This window comes from Anser brachyrhynchus (assembly GCF_964034855.1).
Source record: "Anser brachyrhynchus genome assembly, chromosome: 13".
NCBI classification, from domain to species: domain Eukaryota; kingdom Metazoa; phylum Chordata; class Aves; order Anseriformes; family Anatidae; genus Anser; species Anser brachyrhynchus.
Window position 1 is genome coordinate 14,118,417 of NC_137708.1, and position 27,503 is coordinate 14,145,919.

A 27,503-nucleotide genomic window follows, 5' to 3' on the forward strand; every position below is an offset into this window, starting at 1 on the left:
CAGGAAAGTGAGATGCAAGTGATCTGAAGAATTTGAGTAAGACTGCCTTGTGCTGATCCGTGCACAAACAAGTAGTTCACAACTACATCAAGCAGCTGGCAAACAAATCTGTGGCAGGCATAGGGAGTCCCTAACACAAGAAGAAGATAGAATTCAAGACAACATGCCCTTTGTGTTACCACCACCCTGCCAGTACACCCACCTCTTGGCTATCTAACCTCGAGGGCTCGAGGGCCTGTCCTAACGTGCTTGTTTTTCTTGTATATTGAGTACAGCTACTGGGCTCAAGCCCCTCAGCAAAATTTTTAATCCATGTAATGGAAGCATCCAGCACATAATTAGCACTCCTTACTCCAATTACTTTGAGCAAGCACTGGTGCTTTTTGGCCTCGCAACAGCAAAGTTTCAGGGTTGTGGGATGGGGCAGAACTGAGAATAGCATTTGCTTCCACACGAGCTGATAAGCACCATTTAGTGTCAGACAAACAGGTCATCAGAATATAGTTTTATTTACATTTTCATATTCAAATTCAATACAAATCATGAAATATTTACAACATCCTTAATTATACTATAGATAAGAAAAGGCATTGCTTTTCCCCTGCAGATTTAATAGTACCTTATTGCGGGCTTTAAGACAAAGCTCTGCTAACATTAGAAACAAACCATAGTTACAGAGATAAAAAAATAAAGTGCATCTGTAAGATGTCCTCAGTTACCTTTGATGGGCAAGGCCCTAAACTTAATATTGAAGTATCCAGTGTTCCTCCCTGACCCCTTCAACTCCCCACAGATGGCAGAAAACTTTTCCAATCATGTTACATTTACAGGACATCAGCTTTAGCACACATGCAACACACTGCACAGCAACAGTCCACCATTTTTCAGAGACTGGGATCTTTCCTAGGTGTTGCCTGAACAAGACACAGCAGATCCTTTGAGAAGGATCTACCTTTTCATCTTTATTTCAAGTCTTCCAGAAGCCATCCCAGACTTCCACAAAGCCAGGACTCTTGCATATTGCTGCTGTTAGAGATTGTTATAACTCCAAAAATCATACAGGATCTTTCAGACTAATATCAACAGGTTTGGAAAGTTCCTGCATTTGTTCCCTTTGCAGTATTGTGCAAGTCAGATTTGGCCTGTTAGCCTGAAGCCCTCTTTTTCCCTTTAGGAAATATGTGGTAGGTGGATTGGAGTGGAGAGGTCAAGAGTCAATCTCTTCACCAGATAACCAAAGACAATGCGGGAAAAATCCGGTTTGACAGACATTACTCTGTACTTTCTCCTACCAAATTAGTGCACTGAAATATTAAATACAGTGTTGCTTTAAACTGAAAAACTGTGTCTGGTAAATAAGAATTAGACCAGATCAAAATCTATTCGTTTACAATGAGAATCCACTTGAATTAAAAACAATAAACAACAAAAAAAACAAGTCAAAACAATTACCAGTAGAGACAGCTACTATATAAAGAATGTTCTCCCTATAAAAGGGACTCAAATGCTGAATAGAAGCTTTGCTGAAGATGGAACTTTTGTTTTAGTGTTATAATCTGACGTTTTCTTTGTATTTAAGACAGCTTTATCTGAAGAGTGCTAAAACTAAATTCCACATGGGAGATGCAGTTTCAAGAATTGCAAACCATATAATCATGATTTAAATCTATTTGATCTCAGCATTTCCAAGGCAACATCGCTGCTACAGTCATCCACTGGATTCTTACAATGTTTGGTATACACGTGATGGCAGTAGGCAGCTCCTTGCAGAAGGCTTACACCATGTTGCTGGGCATATTCTTAGGACTTGACTTCATGAACTTGCGTTTCATCTCCCTCAAAAGTTGGGTTGTCAAGGGGTGGAACATTCACAGCTGAAGGTTGGGATTCATTATTTACAAGATGTGTGTTATCATCTATCCAGAACAAAAACAAGAAAAGACAAGTTAAAAAGCGTTACAGGCAAGCTTTACTACCTTAAAGCAAAACACACTTGCTTTATTTCCACAAGCTCACTGCAGTCATCTTTTCTAGGCTTTGGAGTTCAGTTCTCACTAGCGTTGAGCAAGCACAGGTTGTGCACGCAAGTGCCAGAAGGCAGCATGAAGCAACAAAAAAGAAAATAAGGAGACAATTCTCAGGTGACTTTAGGGCTACTAAAGACAGGCATCAGGAGTAACTCCAAGATACTTGGTTCAGGATAAACAGTGGAAGACATGGCAATTCAGAAAGGATGGCCTTCTCCCTACACAGTATTTTTGTTAGGTTGACATAAGTATTTGTCCTTGCCACTGAAGGTGAGAATACACGAGGGCCTGAGCCATCTAGCTAGTCCAGCATCACTTCATTTACTTATAGGGATGCCATTTCAGCTTCTGATGTTTAGCTTATAGGAAGTGCCCTTTGTTCAGCTAGGGTGCCTAAACAGGACACTTCCATATACACTTCACTCGCTGGGGCATGATGTCCTACAGGTGGCAGCAAATCCCACACTTTCCTATTATATCAGCTAGGCATCCAGCAGGAGAGCTAGGCAGCCACATCCCTTTCACCTGTGAAAGCCTCCAAACTTATTCCTCTTTCCAAGGCAATTCCACCATCCAGGATAATTACACTAATTTGTATATCTGGAATCTCTTTCAATTAAAAGAAGAAACCAGAAGCACTGAGATTGCTGGCAGAGTTGAATATTAAAAAGCATTTTCAATATGTATGCTCTTGTTCAAAAAAGATAACAAAAGATGCTAAAATATTAGCATTTGGAAATGCTAATCGTCTTTTGCAATTAAAACACTCTGAAAAGTGTTCAGTGATGACTCAGCCTTGGCAAAATCTGAAATTCAACAGGAAGCATATCATTTCTGGTTTTGCATCATTTATGCTAAAGCTGGACAGACTTCCTAAAGATTTTCTGAGTATTTAATTACTTAAAGTGGACAGATGTGGTGGCAAAGCAACACTCACTCATCCAAAATGTAATCTCCAAAGAGACAACAAGAGAAGGAAAATCTTCAGAAATTCCCTTTGGCCTGCAAGTATTAAGCTTGTGATTTTCAACTTCTCTTTTCCTAAGCTTCTGGTTTTAATTCAAGTTTAGATTGTACCTCATTTGAATAAAGTAAGTATCAGAGCCAAGTGCTAAAACAACAGGGAAGATGAACACCTTGTTCTGCAGACAAGTCTTAAAGCACTGCTCTGTTATAAAGGCAAAAACACCCTAATTCATAGCACAATCAATGGAAGGGCAATGCAATCCAGCAAAACAGATGAAGCAATATACTTACTTTCTGATGGCGCATGTTCCTCCAGAACAGATTCATCTGCTCCTTGTACAGAAGCATATCCAGATGATGCAGTTTCACTACGACTATCTTCTTCGTTAATTGAAGTGACATTTGATGTCCCACTGGATACTGTAGCTTGCACAGACTCTGTCCCATCTTCTACATCCACCTTTGCAAAAAAAGAGAAAGTGCTTAAGTTACAGCTTTGAAGGAGTATACATCTTTCCAGAAAAACAGTGTCTGCAGGGAATGAAGTCTTGTTGACTTTTACTCAAAAGATTTCAAATAAATAAAAAGCTCTGCTGTTAACCTTCAGCATCATAAGTGAAAACCAGCTACTGTCTATTTAGAGTGGGAAGTTCAGATGCAGCTTCCGCATTCTTCAGCTAGCTCTTCCCTTTTATTGCCCAGCATTAGGAAAATCTATTTTTCTTCCACTCAGTGCAGGTGTCCATCCTCCAGGCAAACTCTGATGTACATTTTAGCTGCTCCAGGCAGTGTCAGGCACTGGCAACAGCATCTTCCTCTGGCATTTGCCCAGATCAGAGGCAGAACACACAAGCAATTCTTTATGTATCCTAGCGTAATATTGATAGTGGCATCCACCACCAGGAAAGACTGACTTACCTCAACACCCAGAACTTTGAGTATGTCACACTTGCACATTGGGCATGTCCTGTGTTCTAGAAGCCAGGGGTCAATACAATTCTTGTGGAAGAGATGGCTGGTGGAAGAAGGTAACCAACAAGTTATGTTTCACATCAGTGAAGATGTTTACGTAGCAAAAACTAGACTTATTTACAAACACTGAAAGTTCATTCATTCTAGAATGAATTACCTTATTTTGCCAGAAGTTGCAGTTGAAAGTTACAGCTAGCTGGTTAGTCTCTCAACCTATAGCTGTTTTATGGTTATTGGTTTCTCTACCCAGCTTGCTAAAATTCAGTATTATCTCTGCTACATCAGTCTTAAGTTGTTGTTTTGTGTTTTTTTTTTAAATCACTGTACAATGGATTCCCAGCTGATACTTTAAATAATGCAAATATTGACACCAACAGTAATATCAAGGTCAACTTTTGTCATGCAGATGCATGACTAAATAGCACTTCTGTTAAAACTACATAGAAAAAAAACTCACCAGGTTACGTCCTCAACATAAACTACACTCCCACACATTTACTTTGCCTATACAGTCATTGTGTATTCCAAGTGGATATTTGGCAGGCTGCATACACAATAAATTAAATATAGTTCATAGCCATTACAGATGCAAATGTTTGCTTCTATGAAGATACTCAGTTCCACAATGAGTCTGAATTAGGACACAGATTCAGACAGACTACTTGAAATCCTGTAATTTGCCTGTTCCTTCTGCCTGAATAGAAACAGCAAGGCACACAGGCACTGTTCAATGTTAATCACGTCTCTATTGTGAAAGAAGTGAAGAGTTCACCACATTTGGTGTTCGGTGTCCTACACCTAAGCATGATACAAAATTCCCCAATTCAGCTTACATAAACATCACTTCCTTCCACCTGTACCAATGTAATGTCTATAGTACAGCCTAAAACTTCCTTGATGCGTGACAATTTTGAGAACTTGTGCTTAGGTCTGGTGTACCTCTCCTGCTATAAATGCCTACAGTTTGACTATCTGGACAAGAATGCCTTCTGCAAACACATACGCCCCAGATACTCAGATACCACTGATGTGACTCACAGGAGCATTCAATTGCTTGTTTTGCTTGTTTCATTTATAGATACAGTTAAATGCTTTTAACAAGGAGGGTCTCATCACTGTGGCTGACCACCAACATCAAGTACATTCTTCCAGTAAATATCAGTTTATAGAGAGTTTAATATGGTTGATATTGGCAGAGATCATCAAGCAAACATGGTCATCTTAAGCTAGTCTCATTTACAGCCATACTTGGGCCAAAGAGGAATGAAACAAATATATTTAAAAGCAGACTCAGAGCAAAACACAGTATAACAAATTCATCTATAAATAATACATTCGAAAGAAGTCACTCTCCTCTTAACCCAGTAAATCATGCTTTGTTTTACAAATTCACATCAAGATCAGGAGGCTTTATAGGGAACTAACAGGACAGGCTTTAGATACTTAGAACTGACTTCTCTAAATGCCTCTGTACTTATGGCACTTAATTCATTACTATACAGGACTACCCACTAGCACAAATGTGACAAGACAACCTAATAACCATTGAGACATTCCTGAAAGCTTATTCAGTTTTGTTTTATTCTAAATTACGATGCATTAGATCAAGGAAGTTTGTTGATAACACCTTACCAGCCCAGCCCCTTGATATCAAACCAGCTGAGAAGTCCTACTACTTGTAAACAGAGAGCTTTTGCAACGCTGTAATAACTCCAGCTCAGATTTAACAGTGTTTGACAAATAACACTGCTCAGAACATAACAGCCACAGATTTTTCCATTCTTCAGAACTGGATTTTTCCTATATCAAAACTTTAAGTGCTTTTTCATAACCCTCCCCATGTAAAAGCACATTCTTCCCATATCAAATTTGTGCAGTTCACACAGTATTTCACCTGCGTACTTTAACTCTGATTTTAGAAGCTTTGCCACAGCAGTCCCATTCAGCAGGCACACAGAGAACTCACACAGAACAAACTTCCTTAAACCTTGAAAAGGCTTCATTACTTATCTTAGGAACTATCAAATTAAAACAGTAGTATACCAGGCTTTCACAGGAGCACAATGAGATACAATAATATAAAATTCTAGAAGAATAAAATAAACTGCTATAGCTCTATTTTGGCCTTTATTTCAGAAGAGGCATGCAAGAATCAAGAAGTGTTTTCTTCTAAACTATACAAGTTAGCATGGTTTAACAAGTTTAGGTTACCAGACTGATATCAATGACCCTCTCAGGAAACAGGAAACTGAGTGACAAGAAAAGTGCATAGTTTCACCAGTTATCTGCAATTTAGAGTTATCATTTTCATACACTAGTGTGGTGGTTTACTCAGCTGGGCAGCTGAGTTTCACCATAACCGTTCTCACTCCCTTTCTTAAAAGGGAAAGGGGGAGAAAATATGGTGAAAAGGGCTCGAGGGTTGAAATAACAAGAGGGAGATCATTCAACAGTTATTGTCACAGGCAAAACAGACTCAGAGTAGGAAGATTAATAAAATGTATTACTTATTACTAACAAGCTAGAGCAGTGAGAAATTCTCAAACTAAGAACACCCCCCCCCCCCCCCAATCCACCCTCTTCTACGTAGTCCTCCTCCGAGCAGCACAGGGGAATGGAGGCTGCAGTCAGTCAATATCGCTTCATCTCTCATGCGGGACCCATGGGCTGCAGGGGGACAGCCTGCTCCACCAGGGGCCTCTCCACAGGCTGCAGGGGAACTTGTGCTGTGTGCCTGGAGCACCTCCTGCCCTCCTTCTGTGCTGACCGACCTTCATCTCTGCAGGGCTGGTTCTCAACCCTCACTCTCCCAGCTGCTGTTATGCAGTAGTTTTTCTTTCCCCTTTCTTAAATCTGCTCTCACAGAGGCGCAAACAAGATCATTTATTGGCTTGGCTCTGGGCAACAGCAGGTCCCTTTGGAGCCGGCTAAAAGTGGCCATTATCTAACAGCAATTTCTGGAATCTTCTCACAGAGGCCACCACTGCAGCCCCCCCACTACCAAAACCTTGCCATATAAACCCAATACAGTCAGCAGAGGAAGAAATCTTTAAAAAGCCCTAGAATCTTCTGGAGAAGCAATGTGTTCAGCCAAGCTGTACAGTGGAAGGTAGTGTGCCCCTACAACCCGTGTTCATACAAGTGTCCATTTACTTAGTTCCTGTAATTTGAAACACTGACAGATTCAAGAATTCATGCTCTGCAACAGCTTGATTTGAGCTTGATCAGCTTTGTTAACACAGCAGAAGGGATATCCAGTAGAGGCACGTTTCATTATCTTGGATTAAGGGTCAGTTTGGAAGATGACTTACTTGCAAGTCAGGATACGCACTACTTCGTTTGGCTTGTACGGCTCAATGCACACAGCACAGCTATCTCCATCAGGACCAGTTTCCTAAAGCGGCAAAATGAATTTACAGCATTAATCAACTGTGAAAGCTTCTTCTGAACTAGTCAGATTTACTGTGGACAAAGGGGTCTAGCTAAAGTAATCTAAAATAGCTTCCATATATAATCTTATATAAACACATTTTAATGGATTACTCATAGTAAAGCTGATGTTTGAACAGAAGCATTCAAAGTTTAATCCCATGGTTTAGAAATACAGCTGCAAACCATCACTGGGTTATTTCAGGCACTACTGCAGAGGTTTGGAAATTACTACCACCAATTTTAACCACAAGAATAGCCAGTGAAGCTGGGAAGAGGTGCTAGTTCACCTTTAAGCATCCATGCCACAAAATTAGGAACTCTCAACTCAACAAGAATACAAGTAAGCAGCTAAAAAAAATTTATAAGAAAGTGCAGATTTGGAAGTCTTGCACCCCTGAAAAGGACTTGGTCTGAAAGAGGAACCACCTCTGCAACACACAGTTACAGGTTCCAAGAGGCTTCTGCAACCTTTTACAGTGTGAAGGACCAAACTTTACATTTGTGCAAAGTATGCGCCAGAAGGCTCAGGACATGGCAGACGAGTTATACCTTGTCTCCTTGCTTCAGGGTGCGCAGCTGTAACTGTCCAATGGCCTTCTTAGCTTCGGCCTTCAGTTGTCGCTGTAACAGAAAGCAGTCCTCATTAAACACGGTTATTTTTCTCGGAAGTGATGGTTACTAATACTTACTGGTGCTTGCTTGCATTAGACACCTTGGTTTTATAACCTAGATGTTATCGAAACAAGCTAAGTAAGCATGAACACGCTGTTTAGACAAAACATGAAACAAGCTTCAGGACATACTCATATGGTTATTGACTCTAGATGACACACCAAAGCATCTGCACATGCTTTGTTTTTACCTAACCTTCTCATAAAGCACAGGAATTTCAAAGGTTTCTTCTTTTAGAAGATGTAAGATAACATCTTTATCAGATTACACCTAGCCAAAATAAATAGAAACCTTCAAATTAACTTGGAACAGAAGACTGAACACCAAGTCCAACAATCAATAATTTTAACTACTTGCTTTATGACATCCTGGCAGAGACTCACACCACGATGAAAGGCGAGGCTCTTTGCCCATCAGCTCAGTTACCACCAGCATACCCTGAACTACTCCTCTGCCACGACTTTCACAGAGCACAAACTGCTTAGGAGCCAGCAGCCTCCTAGCACCAACCACACCTGTCAGGTGGAAGAATGCAGTTTTATCTCAGTTTTGGCTCAAAGTAACACAAACCAAAAAAAAAAACCAACCCTCAGCTGTTTTTCCCCTACTTCCACCACCTTGTGAAATAAATCAAGTGACTAGCCCCAGGTGGTTTACGAGGCAGCTTTAATGAAAGCAGAGGAGGAAGCTGAATTGCATTCCCCTCCACACCATTTGCTTGGTGCTGTCAGGACACCCGAGCAGAGACGAGCAGAAGCCCAGCTTGCCTGGCAACTGTTGCTGTCCAGCTGTCACTGCAAAGCATTTAATTAGCACAGGAGCCAACATCTCTGTTTAAAGGTCACAAGTTGGTGCTGTTCCACCACCATCAAGAATTGACTGTTCTCTCCCTCCCAGTGCTCTTATTGCCTCAGGACACGGAGGTGTATCAGGCAGCTCTGGCACTGCTGCCCCAATCAAAACTCCTCTTCCAGATTCAGCCGCTCCATGCAGGAACACTGTGCTGTTAACTTTCCAGCATTACTTCCCCAAACAAATTTTACTTCTTTTACAAGAATCTTTTTTGGGATGAAAGGTGCAGGGCTGCTAGCAGAAGCAGAGAGGGAACAAGTTGGTGATGAGCTACTGATGACACCTAAAACTCAGCAAAGCTTGGTAATTCAAGACTGCATGAAGTTTCCTCTGCTGAAGCAGTTAATGGCAAAAAAGTTAATTTATATGGTCTGCTGTGATCCTATCACATAGCTTTGGTGAAGCCAAACTTACTGGTATACTATGTTGTTTTGGGCTTCTAACATATGGCATCAATATGCATCCTTTTAGAAGCTTCACAGTTAATAGCTATAGCAATTATCAAGAAAGATATGCACACAATCCTAAGGGGAAGGATGCAAGCAGGTTTTCAGATGTATTTTACCTATTAGGAACAAGAACTGATAAAATTTTCTTCAAAGCTTATAAAGATCTTCTGTTGAAGATACCAGTGTAAGTTTCTGTAAGCCACTTTAGAATCATGTTCCCCTTGTCAATGTTTCAGACACAAGCTACAGGGAAGTAGCCACATACTTGTCTCAGAAAACCTTGTGGCCCCTAAAAGTTTCAGTAGCAAACGTAGCTCCATTAACAGACCAGGAATGCAGCAATATTAGTACCTGCATTACAGCTACTTGTTATAAATCAAGAACTAAGCTATCTAGGAGCGTACTCCCTCCTACAGTACCTAATCTACACATCTAATGTCAGGCCAAACATATTGACAGGACCCAACTGGCTGCAGAAACTCTGTTGGCAAACAGCAAAGTTTAAGTGTACTCAAATGGCTGTATGATTAATAATTTACTGAAACGATATTTTAGGTTTTGCCTGGGCACAAGTTTAATTGCTCTTCTTGAAATGCACCGATGGCAAAGTCACCTTTAACATTGATTTTGGTAAGTACAGCAGAACACACTTCCAGGGGGATGGCAAAAGGCTGCAAGAGGAAGCTTTTATTGAGTAGCCTACCAGGAGATCCAGAATACTCAAGCCTGGAATGTCAAAGCATTTTGTGAAGCCAGGTTTTTGGAGCAAACATTCAGTGTTAATGACTTTAAAAGCCTCAAGCCAGCAGCTCTGGAAAAACAAAAAGCTGACTAGGCCGAGGCAAGAAAAAAAGGAATGAAGATACTAGAAGACAGGTCAGGTCCTGGCTGCTATCCAGGCTGCAGCATGTTGAAGTAGATAGGTCCCTAAATGGGAAAGGTGGGTTTGCTGTCCCTAGTCTTACCTAGTCCCTCATTACCAATTTAATCTCCAAACCATCCTGCACAAGGGTGCCTTCCAGGCCCCCTGCGAGTACAGTCACAGCAATGCAGACCAGCAAGCTCTAAGGAGGTGAGGAACTCCTGCCACGGAAGTAGCTCTGAATTGCAGCAAGGTGAGCAACTCACCTCCTTCAAAGCCATTAATTAGGTCAGTGCTCAGCTGCAACACCTAATTCTTATGAAATCACTGGAAGTGAAGACTTGAGCACAAATCAGAAACCAGGCCACAGATTAACATCCCTGGCCATTCTGCATTAAGAAAGGCTAATATATTGAAGACCTGAATTTGTCATTTCACTGAATAGAAAGATAGCAAGGCACTCATCTTACTTCCCTTCCCCTGTTTTTCCACCTTTTCACCCAGAGACCTCACTAACAGACTGGAGAGGTGGACACTTGAATTTCAAGCCCAGAAAAAAATACACATTCAGATACATAGCTGGTTGTAAACAGCTTATCTAGTTGGTTCATGAGGAAAATGTGACTCCATTTCAATTCACCATTAGGATAGATGTGTTATTAAACTCACGTTTTCACTTGGACCTCAAGATAACGTGACTGGCTCTTCTCAATAGTCACTCAACATTAAATAAGGTTTGCACAGTTTCACATTCCTGACTTGTATACAATTCCTGCTCAAGCTGAGTGAGAGCACTGCTGCCTTCTAGAAAATTCTGCAGCAAAGAATGCATTCAGACCTTATGTGGGTTATATGGTGATCAAACCAAGGAGAAAAAGAGTTCCTTCACTAGAAAATGCAGGTAGTTGTACCGAAAAGTACAGAAACTGTTGGTAAATGGTGAAGATTAAATGTACTCAACAGCCTGACTACCTATAAAACAAGAGATCGCTTCTGACTTCTGAAAGCACTGGAGTCTGAAGACTTTTCCCAAGTTAAAGAAAATGAAAAGCATACTGCTAATATGGTAAATACCTTGAGACCATCCAGTTCAAACAGGGGTTACCCCTGTTTCTGCTCTGACCCCTAGCAAGCAAGTGGGATTCAAGAATCCAAAAGATAATAAAAACAGGCCATAGAGCATTATAATCATTTATCATAATAAGTTTATCACAGCATTCTGTAAAGCAATCAGGAAGTATTTCTTTTGGTTCGAACAGTATACGGACATTTAAAAAAAGACTAATGCTCGGTTGTACTGTCAGACTTCACGGAATAGCAATATAATCCCACAGGGCAGGTCAAGAAGTGCACAGATGCTATAAAAATATTATAACACTGGTCAAGGCATACATTAAGATACTTGAGAAATTGTATTAATTACTATGAAAACACAACTGTTTCTTAAATATACGTCCCAGAATAATGTAAAACCCTTAGACAACTGTGTGATGGAGGAGAAAATACCCCACCAAATAACAGACTAAAGTCCAGACAGTCAGAGTCTCTAAAGGGCTAAATGATGACAGGCAAGTTCCACATGTAGCTTGCACACTGATAAGCTGATTGACTAATATTCAGTGTTTCAAAGTCTCTGTTTTGAGACTTCGGAAATGCTCTGAAAATCCAGTCAGCTAGTTAACAGAGAACACTGTGGAGCCACCTTTTTACTAGTTCACCTTCACTAACAAGAACTTTTTTTGTTATTCTTTGCTTATCTTATCCCCGTGAGGTCAATTTTTAGACGCCTTGGTACAAAAAACAATTGAAAAAACAATTCTGGATTGTCTTGGGTTTCACTTCTACAAAGCAGTAGATTTTTTTCACACGATGGCAGAGAAGCTTTCTTCGATTCTTATACTTTATAAAGCACTTTAAGGCTCCTTAATTTCAGTTTGGCTGAAATCATGTGGAACTGGCATGTCATTTGTCAATGTTATTTTTCAATCTAAAGTAAACTTTGTGCACACGGAGCCCAAGATAGAAACAGTTTGTGAAGTTGCAAGCCAAGCCAACTGGATTTTCCCAGTACCATCTACCAGAGGCATTAATAACATCTGTAGCTCTTTGAAAGCCTGAAAGATCAGAACAGAGCAGAACTTCTGCAACTACTCTGTTAAATACCTTTGCAGGAGGAAAAATTTTTTGTATGATTTGATTACAAGCATCTTTTGCAGATCAGCTTCTAGGGCACCCAATCCTGTTTAGCGCTGGAACTGAGTTCTCACTATGGGGTAGTTCAGACAGAATGGAAGAGGAAATTCAGCAGCAGGAGACGGTATGCTTCCCTGTCCACAGACGTTAGCAAGTGGACAGCATCAAGATACAGGGCTCCATGCCATCCCTTGTGAAAGGTACTACAGACACAACCCAGCACAACTTCCAGGAGTGGCAGTGCTACATCTCAGTCAGATGAGGCCTTCCAATACCGCTCTTCCAGCTATTCCCTTATTGTATTCTCATGTCACTTCCAGCTGTTGCATAACACCAGAACACAAAAAGTCTAAAATGAAGCACTAACGGGAAGCCTAGTCCCCAAGATAATGCAGACAGCTTAGACAAGGCAAAAATAGAGGTTTCAGTCCACTGCTAGATGTCTAGTCTGTAAGCATATTGCCAGCTGACTGTTCCTCATCCACAAGATTACACTTAAACAACAGGATTCCAGAACATCAACTCGACTGAGTTAGGAGCTGTTGTTATGAGCAAGAACCCGGCGTTCAGCTCTGGCCAAGTTCCCCGTGAACATTGCTGTCATTCACCCCAGTCCCTCCCTGCCAAGAACAATGGTTCTGCATGTTAGCATTTTAGAGAAGTCAGTCCCAAAGTGTTATCGATGCCCAAAACTGGCCTAAATTTCAACACCTGTGTCCAACTTCTAGCTTCAGATTAGTTCAGAAGGATCTTGCTCAAGGGGCCTGATCTCTCCACAACAGCACAGAAACTCGTCAGGGCACATATTCTTTAATGGCAGAACGTCTCTAAGTATCTAACCCAGTCCTGACGTAATTCCCAAACCAAGCTAGAGTAAGATGCTTATGCTACTTTATGCTACTACTACCTGTAGGAGAGGACTCTAATAACTCTTCTTTCAGAGTTCAGGTACCTCCTGCAAAAAGCTTGCAAAGAAGCACGCAAATACCCAGTCGTCTTTGCAACACAGCTGCAAGGGAAGTTCTTGTATCTGAACCATTCAGATCCTGTTCCTCCTGCTGCCCATCACCTTTGACAGACATCATGCTAGTACTTAATTCTCACCTTTAAGGCTTTTGCTTAAGCCCTGAAGTAGCAGGTGTAAGGTGGGTCTGATCAGACTGAAGACAAAGCTGTGTGCATTAGTTGTATCAGCTGATCAGATAATTGCACAGAGGAGAGTTACTTGGAAACTTAACTCATTAACAATTGCCTGCCTGGGGGTTAAAAAGAACACAACAGTGCCTTTTTTCACCTCCTAATTGAGGCTGTCACTGCAGCTCTGAGAAAACTTTCAGTTAGAAAGAAGCTTTCAACAAGAGGCAGTTTCCTAACTTGTGGTCTACAAAACACAACAGGAGTCATGCACCATTTTGCAGACACATTTGTAGTCGTGTCTCACATTGCAGCTAGCACATAGGCAGCGCTACGTGGGAAGTGTGAGGGTCAGCTAAAAGCAGGTTAGCTCTCTCACCTCCTCCAATACACCAGCATTATTGCTGCACTGCAGTGCCGGGAGTAAAATTGTAGGAAAAAGTTGGCAAAGCATCATCAGCTGCACTCTCTAGATACAATTAGATAGGTAACATTTTGCCATTTCTTTGAGTAGAAAGATTTTGGCTGTTTAAACGTATCTCCCTTAGCAGTTTAAAGACTACACGCTCTCCTTCCTGTGGAAGGAAGGAATTTAGTGATTTTGGTGCTCAAGCACTATTTCAGCCTTAAGATCCACAGCATAGTGGCTCGGGTGGATAATAGGCGATGGCACACACAGAGACAACACACTCACCTGTTTCCTGGACTGGGCCCTCGTGATCCTGAATCTCCGAGCAGAATAAAAAATAAAGTAACCCACGGTTGCTGCTGTGACAATGAAAAATGACACTGAGACAAAGAAGATGGAGTAGTGATTCATCCAAGGACCGTGCTTTTTCCCCACTTCAATAACCATTGTCACTTTCATGCCACTCTCGATCCTGCGTAAGATCTCCATGCCTTTCAGGTTGCCAATCATAATTGCAACAATGCTTCCTGCACCTGCAAAAGAGAAGGGGAATCCATGCTCAGTTCCCAGGTGCTGCATTACAGTCATCATCTCAGAGGCTCTGGTTCAAGTGCCAAAGAACACACTGGAGAGTTTCTAACTGGCATTAACAGATTTAATACGACTGGAGGAATAAGCATCATCTCTTTGTACTTGTTCAGCTCAACAGTATAGCAAACCATATTTAGAATTCATTCCTCCCCATAAAGCTCCTCACTCCCATATGGGACACTCATCACCATCATTTTCAACAACACTTCGGCAATTTATATTTTAACATGCCTTCGACCTACATGGAATTAAAAAGAAATCCTACAAACACAGCAAGGTCACGAGGGATTGAGCTCCTGGAGAACGCCCAGATGCCAGGCACAGAGCTGGTGGCTTAGGGATGCTTCCTGTAACATATCTGCCTCCCTCCTTGCTCTGCTGCTAATTCTTAACTAAATTTAACAGCACTGTTGAGTACTTATCCAGACACCAAACTATCATAGCCTAGATCAGCCTTTGCTCCTGCATTTTCAGAAGCAACTGAAAAACATTTGAGTGAAATTTGGTGGCAACTATAAATGCTGCAGGTTTCTAAGGCAAGTTCAGAGGGATGCCAATACTGAGGTGTGCTTGGCTTTTAAACTGCAAGTGGCAGACTAAGCCCCATCCAGATTTTAACATCAGGGTTCGTTTCCTTGATTATGCATCATGGCAAAACATCAGAGGAAGGAAGAGTTTTACGGTTGGAAGAAATTTCAAGCAACTCTGGTCACCAAATATTGACTTGGATAAGGCTGTTTTCATTTCAAGTGGCAAGTGCTGAGGTCCCCTCATACCCTTTGTAGGAACTTCAGGCAGTCCCAATACATTAAAGAAGCTCTTAGGAGAAAAAGGGAGAAAGGAAGATGAGTAAGCAGTCCCTGGTCTCTCTAAACCAAATACAAGATTCAAAGACTAGCCGGTAAGGAGTCCCACGGAATTAAATCATCAGCTGCACAACATTCATAATATATTACACAGCGAAGGAATAAAGGCTGTTACAGAAGTGCTATTTTTAGCTAACCTCCCAGCCAAACCAGTTTTATTGGTGAGACCAATTTTTTTCCTCCATTAAGAGAAACCTCATCTAACTTTCAGCTATCAAAACTAGAATTGGTGTTGAACCACAAAGGCTCTCATTTTAAAAAGCACTTATTAATTTTACAGCTTGCTCATGTAATGCCTTTGATCCGAGATGTCTAAGCATGATGTCTAGCAATTCCTCCCAGTGAGAACTCATCTTTTATTCAGAAAGCTCCCTGTAATGAGAAGTACATCTCAGAGCAGGGAAGGGATGGGGAAATAAGTCAGACTGCACCTACCATCCTTTATGATGAGCTAGGATTTATAAGCCAGTTATAAAACGAGCTGGAAGGAGGTGGTAGGAACAAGAAAAGAATTAAGCATGGGTCAGGTCAGGAGCTGAGACTTACTACTTTTGTAAGCGTGGAGGAAAAGCGTGGGAGAACAGGTTGTGACAACAAGAAAATAAAAAGCTTGCCAAAAGGCTTGTTCTGCCTTATTCCCCTCCACTTCTACGTGCCTCACCAGTCAAATATAGCTTGTGGTTAAGTGCAATACAACACACAGTAAAGGGATTTGTGTTAATGCAATGTCACCACCAACCCGCAAAACCATTTCAACTACCGAGTCGGCAGTTGTAATGAAGTTTTACACCCTTAAAAAACTTAATTCCACCGAAGTTGCAGGCTAATCAGTTCACCAGGATGTTATTAGAAGACAACATTAAGTTCTTTCCTAGTACCTTCCACACACCCACAGAGATTTCTCACAATTTTAGCTGCTTTGGATCAAAACACGTGCGCTCACCTAGTCAAGTTCGAATCATTGACTGCAGCTATTGAAGAAAGGAAGTTTAGGTGGGTGTTTTCTGCTCCGCCTCATTCATTCAAGCACCCTCGCTGGGAGCCACAAGCTGCTGGCCTCTTTTCCTCCTGTCACTGCAACCCTTAATGCATATTCACACCCATGAGGAGGTGGAGGAGGGAAGACATTGTTTCATGAAGGAGCGGACTGGTGGTGTGTTGGGGTCGTTTTAGGCATGGCCAGCTGTGGCAACAATTAGAGATTTATTTATTTATTTATTTTTTACCAACAATGAAGAAAGCACAACTTTTAAGAGCTTTGACACTGCAGGAACTAAGGCAAAATTGAGAGGATGGTCATGTCCATCAGCATCTGCACTGCTGCCCCTTAGAACAAAACCCTGCTGACATGTATCAGCATCCATCTTTGATATTTTGTACTACGAGCTCAAGCTTTCAGGTCCAGCAATTCATTTCTAAAGGCGCTTACAGGTGAGCTAACCTGACAGCACATAGTTAACCAAATGCCTTGTGCCAACAGTCAGTGCTGTTCCAGGATTCCTTTCCCTTTATTTCAGAGCCTGGTTGACCTGGGCCACTAGTGGCACAGGCATTTGGTCACTTTAGAAGCTCCTTTTGGACAAAATAAGGCTCTGGCACCAATACAGAGTGCCTGTCAGGGGAGCACCTGAGGCTCCTTTTGGCAGGTGGAGGCCTTATATGACACTGTGCTGGCCTGAAGCTAAGCTAGAAGCCCAGAAGTTGTGTTTAGGCACGCTGCTGTGCTGCTAGAATAAAAACAGCTAGGACAAACCCCACTCAGTGCTTCCTGAGCTGCTGGAAGGATGCCATCGTGGCAAGTACTGAAACATGCCTGTAGGCCAGGAAGCCACCAACTTGAACAGAGGCTTCTGACAGTGCTTGGGCATCTCAGCAGAAGTGAGCTATTTGAGGGGACACCTGCAGAGGTGTCTCACACACAGCTGCTGCCCTGAACTGGCACCTTTTCTCTAGACTCCAAAGTAAGAGGAATCACCTATGCATGGCAAAAAACTCTCAGAGACCCAAAACCCTAGCCTAGAAGTCAGCTTTTGTCATTCAAGCAAGGCTTCCTATAAGAGTTTAAGGGAAGTTAGAAGGTACGATTAAGCTGCTGCCTGTATAGTTAATAATAGGGTCACATTGCTAAACAGAAGCAAAATCTGTTGAGTTAAACATTTCCCAGCTCTCTCCTTTTCCATCTCCTATGAAAAGGAAAGCAGGAAAGTAACTCAAGTCTTCAGACAAATATCATCTGCCTCTGTAGGTCTGGACTTTTGCAAAAGTTTCCCCCCAAATGATGGCAGCCCACTGGTCAAAATCTGAAAGATGCTGTTCTGCAGACGCTGGTTGGCACAAGAACTAAAATGGTTTGTTGGGGTGCGAGGAGAAGAGCTGGAACAAGCACATTTGGCACACAGGAAGAGTACGTGACTAGAGATCAAAGTTTTACTCTTCCTGTATCAGGTTTACTTAGATGTAGAGTGGAGTTTCATCTATTTATACCAATATAAATAGATATATTAAACCCTGCCCTGCAAAGGCCCTCCTTGTTCTGCCATTACACTTTGGCTTCATGCTACCCTGTAAGCATGAAGTTACAGGTTTGACAATTCAGAAGAGAAATGCAGCATGCAAGACGTGCTCATAACTGGCACTACTGACTTCTGCACAGTAAACACCTGCTTTTTCCACAACAAGGGGATTACTGTCACCCTGTGCTGCTCCTGTGTGAGCTACAGATAAATCAGGTCTGAACCACTGCCCTGCATGGTGGGACTCCATGGCTTGTGTTAAGGCAATGCTTGCATGGCAGATCCACGCTGTGCACACAGCTAACGTTAACTCTCACCTCACAGAAGCAGCTCCAAGGAGCTGTCACAACGTGCTCAGGTTCAAAACTACAAGCCGATTCCCACAAAGGAGAGGATTTTCAGACTTCTAACATTGTTTTCCTTCCACACCCATGCAAGTGAAGGAATGAGAAACTCTAGCAGCTTGGAGAAACTACCTCCTTCCCAGGCACATATGAGTACAGCCACAACTTTTGGAAACACCTTAAGCAGGTTTACCTGGGTGTTAGTGATTTTTTTTTTTCCTTTAAATTAAAAGGGAACTGTTTTTCACAGATATTGATCATTTACAGACAGTATTGAGCATTCCTCTCTCACTTCCCTGCTGGGACCCATTACAGTTGTTCTTCCCTTCAGGCACTTACTGCAGCCTCCAGTGGGTCTGGGGAATTCACAGGGTGAGACGGGGTTCAAAGGAATTTCATAAGGAATGCACCAGGTTTTCCAGTAATTACAGGCTCTATGACTGAAAGCTTTCTGTCCAGCCCACCAAGCTCACTACTATTAGAGCATTTTTATTACACCAAAAGAAAATAAAACATTAGAAAGGAGCTCTACCAGCAGTCCAGGTGGAATGAATACAACAGCCCTCCAAGAGCACAGCTGCTAGCTATATGTGTAAACACAACAGGAAGATTTCCTTACCTGGAATGGAAGTGTAATGCTACCTCAACCATAATTAAAATTTAGCTCTACATTTCCAGTGAGCAGCTGCTGGCACTCACTGCATGAGAGCATCAGACCAAGCACCAAAATTTTGGGTTCCACCAAAAGTTGTCCCACTGCTGCTGTCACAACTACCATCCCTTCCAAGACAGCTTTGGTAAGCAAACCTTTCCCTTAGGAGAAGGGGATGTTGTTACAGCGATGTGTTCTCCAGGGTAAAATCCTGCCTCCTGGACGCTCCTGTGCAGGCTCCTACAAGTTTAAACCACTCCGTACATGGCAGCCAAAGAGGAGGAAATGCCTTTTCTGCATGCCATTCCTCCTCAAAGACCTACAGCAAGGTTGAAGTCAAACTTCGCTGTTGCCCTTTCAGATCTTTGCTTTTTCTTCCAGATGATAGGGGAAGAAAACTTTGCTGCTTTTGTGTTACTCAATTTAGCTTTTGCATTGTGCAGTTAATAAAAGTGAAACACAACATGGGAATGGGAAGAAAGAGCCTCCAGTAATTTAAATCTTTGCTGTGTTACCAAAACCCTTCTAGTTAAGGCCATATTTAAGCTCCCCAGCTAATTAACCGCCTGAAAACAAATTCACTTTTAAAGAAAACTTAAAGCACTGGACTTTAAGGAACCTTTGTTTCATTCCCACATTTTTCTCATTCACCGCCTGAGTTCCATAACCAAGAAAACAGAACTGGCAACACCTGCTTTATGACTGTACGCTCCTTTTGGGTACGGCACGTTTTAACATCTAACATGCCAGTCACTAACAAAACATCACATGGCTCTGAATCTTCGGTAAGAGCTTCAGTTATGAAAGCTGCCATCATTACACATCTACTCTACAGCTGAATTTAACACACAGGTGCTGTTACTCTCCAGTACCTAATGCCACAGAGAACACAATTCAGTCTAATGTTTTCACTGCACAATACTCCAGTGTAACATTGACAAAAGCAGACTTTTATGAGACCCTGACAAAGCTTTTTGAAGTGAATAATTAGCTTCCAGTTTAGGACAGGTTTGCATATCAGAGCTAACTCAGGAAGTCCAACTGCCCTAGCTCTCCTAGTCTCACTTAAAATTGGTTTCTCAGCTTGTTCAGTTAAAACTAGGCATTGGAACTGGTCTGCATTGTTTAAACTTACTCTAAATTCAGTTCAGGTCAACTTATGAAAGCCCCTTTCATTTGAGTTTGAAAGCATATTAATAATCTGGGGCAAATTCAATAGGTCTTCAAGTATAGCTTTTCCTGGACAGCAAAGGCCTAACCCCTGTCACGCCTCTGGCGGCACTCACTACGAACAGGCCACAGGACAGCCTGAAGGGACCCCCTCCCCTCTGAGAGCAAACCTAGATACAACATAGATTGGCAAAAGCATTTGAAGAAGGCAATAGTTTTGTAGACATTTTTGAAGAAATAATTAGGAAAGTTACTTCAGAAAAACAAAAAAAAAAGCTAGGATACCACACACACGAGCTACAAAATTTCAGATTCAGGCCTATTTTTCCCCCTTGACAAATGTCTGAGGTTTTGCATCATGCTTGAGGGCAGTGAAATTAAATGTCAATGCTTTCAACAGCATTACTTCACTCTGTCCAGAGAGCACCTTGTGCAACCAACAAACCCCCGCAGCACCGCTTCAGCTTCCTCACCCCCAGAAGCAGCCCCATGCACCCCACAGCCGGCCCCACACGAGCCTGTGCTTGTGGTCTGGGTGATATCAACAGTATTTAACCCAGGATTCAACCAATGCTATATTTTCCTCAACATTTGACTGTTCTTTAATATTGAAGGGAAACCATTTCATGGAAGTGACTGAAGGAGAAGGAAAGCAAGCAGTGCAGTACAGCTATCTGAAAGTTAAACATTATCCTCCCCTGTGTAGAAAGCTTTCTGACAGGCTAACTGCAAGTTGTTTAATATTGCAACGGCAGAGCGAGTCTAGATGAATTAACAATTTTTTTAAAAATAAGAATAAAAACGGAGTACCATGTTTTTGTCTAACAAAGAAATTAAGCAGCAATTCAGTATACAAATGAACTGTTTTCTCTCTGTGTTAGGAGGACTGAGAAATGAAGATGCAATTATTAACGGATTAAAGGCTGCAGGCATTCTGCTACAGCTGAGTAAGTTCTGCCAGAGAACTCCTCGAGGATGAAAGATTTCATTTTTAAAGAGCGTGCACGATCTTGCAGAAGTCTTCAGAGAATGCAGTCACACAAGAACTGTTCGAAGCACCATGGCAATAACCCATCACTCCCTTCCCCAGCACTATAAAAACCCTAGCTGAACACCACATAAGCCACATGCTCAGAAAAAGCAGAATGGAAGAAATTTACTTTTCATTTCAGTTGCTTCACATACAAAAAAGTAAAAAAGCAGACTTCTGAGTTTAATTTCTCAAGAATAGGAAAGGCTCTGCTTCACCAAAGCAGAATGGCTATCTGGAGACTAAGGAGGTGAAATACAAATCCTGGTTTTGGTAAGGTGGTGGCTAGATCTTTGCTTTTATCTACATGATACGGTGCCTGAAACACACAAGATCAGAACTGACTGTGCCTTCAGCTGCAGGAGCTAGCACTCCCCACGCTTTCTTTAGCCACCCAGATATCCCTCTCAACCACAACATGGTCAAAAAGGCATTAGGCAATGAAGCCATCTCCTGCACTTTAACATGAAAGGCAGTGTCAGTTGACTCTCCAAGCTGTTTCCTACCACCTCAGCACACCTGCCTGTTCAGGCAGGTGAGAACAGTGTTTATTACTCTGCCTTTCAGGTTTTAAAAGTGTAACATTTTGCATACTGCTTACCTTGCTGTATTGAAATAGTAAGAAACGGGATTTCTGGCAGTTGTCAAACAAGCTGGTACAAGTTTACCATTATATAGTAGAAGGGAACATTAACAGTGTATGCACACCGAGCCCATATTCTGGATGTGATGTAATTCCCCTTGGGTGTAAGATCAGCACTGCACACAAAACCTATTGTGCCCAGCATCATATCATGCTATGGGCATGAGCTTCACACCTGGCCCCCCAGACAAGCACTGTGAAGCCATGAAGCCTGCATCCTAGCTCTTCGCTAATAAATGGTACGAGGTTTACAAAAAAAATATTGCTTTCAACCACATGCACAAGGCCAAGTCTTTATCGGGAATGCCAATCTGACCAAACATCACCTGTCCCAGCACTTATCTTCATTTGTAGATGCTCTTAGAGGAAACTTCATCTTCACAGCTTTATTGCAATGTGATAAGCTCTCCCCTTTGCAGGAGGGAAGGGTGACTGAACTCATTCCAGGAGCAAGTTAAGCCTGGATAATCTGACACATATGTAGTCCTATCCCTCCCCTTCCACTCCTCCTTTGCTCTTTCCACCCCAAACATTACCTGGTCCAAGATAAAAGAATCACTCACTTCCAGGCTACTTCTCAGTTATTTAAAGCAAGAGCTCCTTATGACCCCAGCTTTTTGACTGGGTTCTTACTCACACTATCACATAAGCTTAACGAAATCCAGTTGCAGCTTGCTTTACTGGGCAACTGGCACTATTCTCGATCTCTTTCTCAAAGTCTTTCAAACTACACAGGTAAATCCAAAACAGCAAGACACTCAAAAAAGTTGCAAAAAAAATCGGCAGGAGTAGGCAACAATAGCCAGAGGTTCAAAAAGAAGAATAAGTTAAGGAGCAGGAGCAACATGGAGAATTTTAAGCTGAGGAAATTTAAACCTCAGAAGATCCTGAGCATGGTAAAGACAAAACTGGGGAGAAGAGAAAACCCTGCTAACTGGTGGTTGTGCCCACAGCACAGGCTTGGCCTGGAAACACAAGTCTCCTTTGGCCTGAGCAGCGTATTGTGCTCACCAATGTTACATTTACTCGTGGGACCACATTGCTTGGGAAGAGCCATCCATGTTTGCCCTGAGAAGCTGTTCGGTGAGGCTGGCCTCCAGACCAGACACACAACCATTACTGTGGATAAGGAAGATTTCCACACTAGGAAGTGTGGAAACCTTTTACCAAACAGGCTGGGTGTCTAAGAGGAACACATGCAGACCAAACAGTTTTAAATAACATGAGTTTCCAGAGCTTCCCAATGGGTACTGGAGCTGGAAACCAGCATGCATCCTATTTGGTTTAAATAGTGTTAAAAGTGATGATTTGCCAAGTGAATCCTATCACCAGCCTTCCCTCCACCCCGCTGAGCCTTTAAGACTTGTACAAATGCTGCCAGGCCCTAAATCTTAGAACATGAAATCATCCTTTAAAGCAGCAGCCAAGACAGTACACTTGTTAAGGGCACCGTGATGTGAAGAGAGCTGTCATGCAGATCTCATTCATGCCTTTTGGTGTGTGGCACTGACAAGATTGAAATACCACCTCTCAATCCCACAAACAGCGTTTAAAGCCCTCTGGAGAAACAGCAATCAACACTCCTTAGTGAGAATTCTTCAGCAACTATATTCAGCAATCTTCAGCAGTTTTGATTTAGTAAATACATTGCTCACCCTCTTCAAATGAATCACAGAATGGTTTGGGTTGGAAGGGACCTTAAAGTCCATCTGGTTCCAACCCCCTGCCATGGGCAGGGACACCTCCCACCAGACCAGGTTGCCCAAAGCCCCATCCAGCCTGGCCTTGTACACCTCCAGGGATGGGGCATCCACAGCTTCTCTGGGCAGCCCATTCAGTGCCTCACCACTCTCTGAGTAAAGAATTTCTTCCTTATATCTAATCTAAACCTACCCATTACTCCTTGTCTACTCACTACACTCCCTGATAAAAAGTCCCTCCTCAGTCTGCTGCTAACATCCCCTGCTTTATCGTACTCGTAGCAGGTAAGTACCACTGGAAATCAGCAAGTTTGAGGCAGCTGATGATAACAGAAGTCAGCACAACGTAAGCCAGAAGGCATCTGTCTGCAGAAAGACAGGGCACATTTGATACAGTCAGGAAAAGCATCGAGCCCGACTGCTGTTTGCTCAGCGGCATATTCAGGGCTGGAGGCAAACAAGCAGTGTCATTGTTTTAGGGCCACGTGCCCCACACAATGAAGCCTCTGCTGCCACAGCTGTCACTTGGGATTTTAATTCATCCTTCCACATTTCAGCAGCCCAGGAAACCCAAAGAACAAGGGTACTTAACAGACCTGTTCTGGGCTATTTAAGGGATTGGTGCCTACCTTGTATATTTTTCCATGGTACAAAGGTACCTAAATCGGATGAGAAAGAGCAAGGTCAGGGTGAGAAGCTGTCAGCAGCAGCAACCAACCTGCTGTGCTCCTCAGTTCCTCTCCCAGCTGCTCACAGACCTCTGTCCCAGGGGAAACCCCAACTATCGCACCCCACATACCCTGCAGATGTGAGATTAGGCCCACCAGCCCAACCCAGCAAACCATGTTCAGCTGTCTGTATGCCCCTATAGCTGCAATATTAATTTACTCTGAACCAGGTAGCCAGAAGAACTAAACTGAGCCTACAAAGACAAAATTGCAGTCCATACACATTGAACAGCTATTCTTAGATTCAGAGCTGTGAACTCCAGGCACTGCAGTCTGCAAATACCACCTTGGATGTGCTCAGTGCAAACCCCCACTCACTGCAAAGGAGAGCGGAACTATTTGTTTAGACAACATTTACAAAGCCTCAGCACAGCCTGCCTTGGGATTACCATTCTGCCTCAACCCTTTGCTTTAGCAGGACCAGTTTTACAGGTCACATCAGCCTTTCAATATTGTGGCATAGTTTTAGTTTCTTTCTGAAGCTCATGCTTCATACTGAGTTCCACCAGAGCACAACTGCTCTTTTTTTGCTGTATGCTATTTCCTCTAAACGTATGGTTGATAGCCTTAATCTCTGCTGAATTCCTGCAGAGCAAGTCAAGTGGCGGTGCTATGTATGTGACCTTCCCTTCCCCTTTTACCTACAGACAAAAGTTTAGACTTGAACCAGATCTCATCAGCCTGCAGCACGCTGTTACTGCTTTGGCCAGAATTACTTAGCTGTGTTCTCACCGAATAAGCCCTCTGCAGATCAGGTGATGTGCCCCTCAAGGCTAGAGCTACACAACAGAGAAACCAAACAAAGTTATCCCAACGGTTTTCTGACCAGCAGAGAGTTCTTTTTCACCAAGCACAGGGACGTACCACCCAAAAACACTTTCGTCCTTCCTAACGTACCCCGATACCCAAACCACCTAACAGCCCGCTTCTATCTTAAGTCAAGGTCCACCTTTAAAACAAACCAACTCTTACCGTGCACTTTTTTTCCCCCCTCACATGCTGTGGTTTTTCCTCCAATCAAATGGATTTTTCAGAAGGTCAATATAGATTACAGAGAGGTGCAATTATAAGCACACACAACTGTACTTTGAAACCCTGCTCAGCCTGCCACTGAGAGGTACCATCTTCTTAAAATGAGCACAATTAAAACTCAAGTTTGCTAATTGATAAGGTCCTGTGCTTATAAAAGTACAAAGTAAATATTACTTTGGACTCCGTTAAATCCTTAGCATTCTACGTGTTGGAGAATATTAAGCAGGATTTGATCATATCTGATCTGGCTTTTTATTGTGTTCTGCTGTTTTTATTGGCAGTTTTGTTTTGTTTTTCAACTAAGTTGGCATACCAGAAAGTTTCCACACAGAGCACTGATATAAGCATTAAAGAATTCCTCAGCCTAAACATGTTGGTTATAAGAAAAGAAGTCTCTCAGAGCAGGATGATAAGGTCACTGCAGTCAAGTACAGACACAATGAAGTCTCTGAAGAAGGAAGTCGCCGCAGAAGCCCAGTTTGTCAGCCACAGAAGGCAGCACACTGTACTTTTTGGTAAGCTTTGCTAACAAATTGGTGCTCTGCTGCTGCAGAAACCCTGAGAGAGAATTTGTGCCACACAGTTCAAAGCACACCCATGGGGCAATTCCCTCCTGGCGAGGCAGAGGAGAGCCCCCACACCTCACTGCAGCACAGGCAGGAGGATATATCACCCCGGGCAAGCCCTGTAGCTGGGCCCCTAGCCCCAGAGAGGCTGCCTGAGCTACTTCCCACTGCCTCGGCCTGGAGGAAGCTCTTGCCCTCATTTGGTTTCACTGGATAGCATATGATGACAGCAAAAGCAGAAATGAAGGCAATTAGGAAACCCAGACTGTGAATTCACCGTTAGCATAGCCACAGCCGTTACAGAAATGTCAGGAGTCGTAGCTGCACAACAACTGTTCCTTAACCAGCAGGCTACCATCACCTCTACTTTCAGATCATACAGAGTCACCACAGGAGGCCAGAAGGAAACCCAGCCCAAAATGGGGTTCGAAGGGCAATGCGACCAGCTCATCTCCTATGTTTGAGCCCAGACTGTGGCACCAGTCAGAACAAGACAAGGAATACCCAGTAGTTTGCAACACCACCAAAGCCAACTACTGGCAGGTCACTCCCTCTGGGCCATGCCGTGCTGAGAGCCTGTGATGCAGGTCAGGTGAGTGTGGGGCTCCTGGTGCCCCGTGCCCCAGGCAGAAGGCAAAGCCCCACGAGGAGAGGAATGAGAGCAGGGGCTGGCAGCCAACTGAGACAATAGAGAAAGATCTCAAGTGCAAAGAGAAGAAGAGAGGGTGTAACAGGAGAGAAAGTAATGGGCTAAAACAAAGGACAAGGAGTAAAGGCAACAGCAGCAACAAGCTCGGCCCTGTAGTTGTGCTAGAACACATCCAGGAGTCATTCAGCTGCAACAAGCAGCTCAACAAAAGCTGTCTTCTCCAGAATGTCACCGTCCTGGTTGTCAACAGTTTGGCTGGGAAGTTTCAACATGCCCTGGGGCCTGTAACCTATCACGTGGGATAATAAGAACAGCAAGAGACACTCCAACATAAATCCCTCGGCAGAAAGCTGAGGGTAGCACGGAAAGGAGGGAGCTCCTCTTGGAGCAGATGGCTTGTTTCAGGAGGCAGCTGCCAGCAGGATTAAGATGCTGTAGGGCTCCCAGCAGCCAGGGTGGTGAAAAGGACAGGGGCACAGGGACTTTCCCTTCAAGAACAGCTCCAGTAGTGCAAAAGGAGCTCCTCAGAGCTGCTGGGTTACACAAGCACACAGCGAGCAGGGCTCTGGGCAGGGATGCTGCTGTCAGGTCAGCAGGAGAAACTCGCCCAGCGGTAGACAGTTCCCGACAGCATTTGTCAGCGGATGATTTCATTACACCAGAAAGCTCTGCCCCAGAGGCCAGAGCCCATCCACATTCTGGGTTTTAAATTCTAAAAGTGGAGCACAGAGTCACACAGCTCATTACGATTGCACACAATGAGCCTCCAGAGGCAGCCGCCGATTCTTCATCTCACCACTCACCTCCACTGCTACCTGACAGAAACCCTCCCCACCCCTTGCAAGAGCTGCAGCTGCAAGTACGCAATTGTTTTCCAAGCCAGCCTAAGCTTTAAGACTTGCTATTCATTTTCACTGCTGCTTTTCTCTCAAGATGGGGCTGCCCAAAGCACTGCCACCTGGCAAAGGACAAGCACAGAGGTGAGGCATCATACATGGACCTGAAAGCTTGGGGTACGGCAACCAGAGAAAGCTCACCCCTGGCCCTTGCG

At 43.0% G+C, this 27,503-nt stretch overlaps 1 protein-coding gene across 2 annotated transcripts in view; it reads right to left on the bottom strand.

Moving 5' to 3' along the window:
* Positions 1-490: 490 nt before the first annotated feature.
* RNF128 (ring finger protein 128) overlaps positions 491-27,503 on the bottom strand; it is a 40,952-nt gene continuing 13,939 nt past the window's right edge. For both annotated transcript variants that reach the window (XM_080554027.1, XM_080554026.1), the window contains exons 2-7: positions 14,254-14,501; positions 7,947-8,018; positions 7,277-7,359; positions 3,912-4,008; positions 3,285-3,453; positions 491-1,916 (exon numbers count right to left, since the gene is read on the bottom strand). In XM_080554027.1, coding sequence (XP_080410153.1) covers positions 1,801-1,916; positions 3,285-3,453; positions 3,912-4,008; positions 7,277-7,359; positions 7,947-8,018; positions 14,254-14,501 — 785 coding nt within the window. In that variant the 3' untranslated portion in view covers positions 491-1,800. The remainder of the gene's footprint in view (positions 1,917-3,284; positions 3,454-3,911; positions 4,009-7,276; positions 7,360-7,946; positions 8,019-14,253; positions 14,502-27,503) is intronic.